Raw genomic sequence first — 4448 nt, forward strand, 5'->3', positions numbered from 1 at the left:
TTTAATGCCCATCATGTGAGCCCACTGTAAAATAATGATCCATATGTTAGAAAATGTATGGGGGAAACCGGTTACACCTAAAAAAATTATCTTTTAGGACTTTTGCAGCCTGTCACCCTGAAAAAAGGAAAAGACCCCAGCATTTTTGGAACTTAGAAGTTTTTCCACTCACAAAATATGATGTAAATAACTGAGGATTGAGCAAATTCTTTGCACTCCATTGCACTTCTCCTGGTCTGAGCTGGCGAAGGCAAGTCTGGTGAAAGAGGTAAAACTCAGTAAAATCCGCATTTTGGTGAATTTGTGGAGAACGTCCATTCGCCAGAGTGAAAAGTCGCCTGGCTATAGAGTGCGAATCACCGCTAACATCTATCTCTTTCACTAGCGAAGTGACGCCTGCGCCCATTAGTAAATCGGCAAAGTCCCTGCGGGCTGTAATGCTGGCGAATTGTCACCAGCGTTTGCCACCTCGCCCTTTAGTAAATCTGCCCCATAGAATGCAATCTCATTAGGGCAGGACCTCATTCCAGCTACTTTATATTGTTATATTTCCCAAGGCTCTAATACCAGAATTGAACCGGAACCTGGCAAAATAGGATTGTGGTATAAGGATGTAGCCTTTTATTATTCAGTATATGTACAGAGCATTCTTTTTCTATTTTTTCCACATTCAACTTTAACAGCACCCTTGGTCACACAATAATATAAATTGTAGACTAGTTGCTAAGACTTTGCCAAGAAAATTATTTTTGCAAACCTACACATTTCTTCACACTTAGTTAATGTATTTAGGATTAGCTTTAAAAATGGGTTGCTTTTAGTTGATGATGTTCCTAAATTATAGATTCTCAAAGTCCTCATTTTCTGTTCCTGTAGGATCCTATAGCCCATCTGATCCTGAAGGGCACAAAGAACGTTGTGCTCTTGTATCATTTATACTGTACAGATTGTTTTTGTTTAAAGCCTAACTAAACTTAACTTGAAGAGCTTTAAAAAAAAAAGTAATACAAAATAAAAATTTGAACAGGTTTTCCTGACTGTAAAATGTATTTGACATGCTGTTATAATGAACAGAATGATTTTCTGGTCTTATAATCAATAAGAGAAGCAAAGGTTAACGTTAATGGGCATTTTTTACATCTATACTGTGTACAAAAGCAATATAGAAGCTTGATATATAATGACTACTTTTTATTAGCACTAACCCAAAGCCATTGATCTCTATAATAAATACTCCCGATTGTCCTCAAAAGAGAGATGATACGTATCTTGAGAAATGGTTGATTAGTGGTAAATTTTAGATTTTGCTCTTGATGGAGCAGAAACAATTAATATCATTGGATACTCCTAAGATAAGTCTAAGGCTCATTGGGTTAGCGTAAGGTTGCGAAGTTGCGCTAGCGTTGATTCGCTAAGTGAAGCAAAGTTACGTTAGCGATGGTTAATTTGCATACAGTGCCAAATTCAAATTTCAATGGAGGAATACGTATCAGCACTAGAAATGCCTGGGAAACCTTCAAAACATCACATAAAATGTTTATTTTGCCCTACACATGTGCCCACTGTATAGTTAAGTTGCCATGAGTTAGGAAATGTAGGGGGGAAGGAGGGGAGCCCCAAAAAAAAATTCGATCTTTTTTAGCCTATCACCCATAATATAGAAAAAACGCCAGCGTTTTTTGGGACTTAGAAAAATGTTTAACTTTTTTTGAAGCAATCCCTATCTACTCTATTGCGCTTCGCCTGGTCTGAGGTGGCGAAGGAAGTCTAGCGTAAAAGGTAGCGTTCAGAACAATGCGCGCGTTAGTGAATTTGCGTAGTTACGTACGTTGCAGAAATTCGCCAGGCATAAGGATGCGAAGTTACACTAGCGAAGTTACGCCAGCGTCCGTTAATGAATTTGCGAAGTAACGAAAAAGCCCAACGCTACCGAATTGACGCTAGCGTTAGGTGCATAGTGAATTTGCCCCCTTGGTGGGGAATGTAGAAGACAGACTAACCCACATCACCCCGTTCTCTCTTCCTGTTCCATGCCCCCAGCCTTTTTGTTTATACCATTACAGTCTCCAATTCTTCTTCCCTTATTGCATTTCCAAATAACCACTGAGATAAAATGAAAGTTTAACTGAGCAAAGTTTTATATTTGTTTGTACACCCCCTTTGAAGTAAAACAGCATCCAGAAGTATGTTGATGAAACCCTGTGGTGATTTATTGCTTTATCCCTTGTTTTCAGCTCCTCCAAAACATTTTGATGAAACCTTCTGAGCCACAGGTTACCTAAAAGTATGATGAAAGTGACATGTTTTGAACTTTAGACAATGACAATTCAACTTATTCATGTATGATAATTGCCGATTGGGGCAGAGTGATCACAACTGTTTTTAGTGGAAAGGTCCATTCATACACTCAATACTCTACTTAAAGAGGATAGAAACTATTCAATTGATAGCTCAACCTACAGGAAGGTTTTAACAGGGAGATCATGAGCAGCAACAGAACAGGAGCATCATCAGAGACATGCTGAAGTCATTTTAAATTGCATTTAATATATATTTGGTAAGTACTGTCTTTACAGCAGAATGAACTTGTCTATTTCTGAGGCTGTAGACCAAAGGGTTTAACATTGGGATAAAACCCAAGTACATCAGGGAAAGCATCTTGTCAATTTCTTGAGAGTTTTCTGAATTTGGCTTCATGTACAAACTGGTACCGGAACCACCAAAGAGCAATACAACTGTAAGGTGTGAAGAACAGTTAGAGAAAGTCTTGAGTCTTGCAGCTGAAGTTTCTATCTTTAGGATGGTATATATGATATAGACATAGGATGTTAAGATCAACCCAATTGAAAGGATCCCTACTAAGAGTGTATTAATTGTTACCAATGTCTGTATGTGGGTTGTGTCACTGCAGGAAATCTCCACCATGTATTTGGATTCACAAAATATATAATTGATATCAAAAAGCCTGCAGAATGACACATGAGATATAAACAAAGAATAGCACATTGCATTGGTGGCACAGATAATCCAAGAAGCTGTCACTAGCAGGACGCAGAACCTTGGGCTCATAATGAGGTGATAACGTAGAGGGACACAAATAGCCACATAGCGATCATAAGCCATGATGGCTAGCAGGAAAAAATCAGCACAGGCAGAAAATATTAAGAGAAATAGCTGAGTTATACAGTCGGAAAAAGAAATGCTGGTGTCCCCTGTAATTGTGATGGCCATCAGCTTTGGCAGGAAAGCAGAGACAGAGATAATGTCCTGGAATGCCAGGTTGCACAGAAAGAAGTACATGGGGGTGTGCAGCTGGGATACCAGACATACAAGCACAATAATCATCATGTTTCCAACTAATGCCAGTAGGTACATCAGTAACAGCCCAATAAAAATAATATGATAGTGTTCTTCAGATTTGGAAAATGCTAGGAGATGGAAGTTTATTGGCGTAGTGATATTCATTACATAATTCATAATTCTGCATCACATGAAAGAATTAACATTTACATGATGTCTTGGGCTTATGTCACATGCAGCCCCCCCTCTGTCCTTCTGTCACTACACACAAGGTGGATTTGAGTCCAAAAATACACAATTGTTTTTTGGGACTGAAATCCACTTTGTCAGAATAACTTAAAAGGTGAAATGTAAATTACAGATGCTGATCTCTGGTAAAAAAACAGTCATTGCTTTGCCAAAAATACAGATTAACATGATTTACTTGTGTGTGCTCAAGAACCATTAGAGCAGGAATTAGTGAATTACATATGTAGAGTAGCTAACATTTAAATGGGATTTGTCCTAGTTAAGACACTCATGGGGGAATTTAGTAAAAGTTGGTAATGGAAAAAATATTCTCAATGTAAAAGTTATGCCTGTGTGTGAATACATTTTCCTATATGCGAATTTAATAAAGCTTTTGCAATCCCAGAAACTGTTTAGCCACCACTTCCAACACTGGAAGAAGGTTTGCAGATTTTCGAGCTTGCACCAGTGTCCAGTCAATGTAATAAAATTTACTGAAAAAGTTCTGTTTTCTCCTGAACATTACTACACCTTTAAGCACTTCTTAAAAGTGGGCAATGCTCAATTAAAATTTGCAATGCAATAACAGCTTAAGGAAGAGTATTACATTGTGAAATGCAAATTTTTATTCTTATTTGTGCAAATTGTTTTGCTCTTTGCGACTTTTATTTAGGGATGCACCAAATCCAGGATTCGGTTTGGGATGCGGCCAGGATTCGGCCTTTTTCAGCAGGATTCGGATTCGGCCGAATCTTTCTGCCTGGCCGAACCGAATCCTAATTTGCATATACAAATTAGGGTTAGGGAGGGAAATCACGTGACTTTTCTTCACAAAACAAGGAAGTAAAAATGTTTTCCCCTTCCCACCCCTAATTTGCATATGCAAATTAGGGTTCGGTATTCGGCCAAAACTTTCACAA

At 38.3% G+C, this 4448-nt stretch overlaps 1 protein-coding gene across 1 annotated transcript; it reads right to left on the bottom strand.

The window, feature by feature from the left end:
• Positions 1-2532: 2532 nt before the first annotated feature.
• Positions 2533-3465, bottom strand: LOC121401277 (olfactory receptor 1G1-like). Its single transcript, XM_041585624.1, has one exon. The coding sequence runs from the start codon at positions 3463-3465 to the stop codon at positions 2533-2535; it is 933 nt and encodes a 310-aa protein (XP_041441558.1).
• Positions 3466-4448: the final 983 nt, after the last annotated feature.

This window comes from Xenopus laevis, chromosome 3L (genome assembly GCF_017654675.1).
Source record: "Xenopus laevis strain J_2021 chromosome 3L, Xenopus_laevis_v10.1, whole genome shotgun sequence".
NCBI classification, from domain to species: domain Eukaryota; kingdom Metazoa; phylum Chordata; class Amphibia; order Anura; family Pipidae; genus Xenopus; species Xenopus laevis.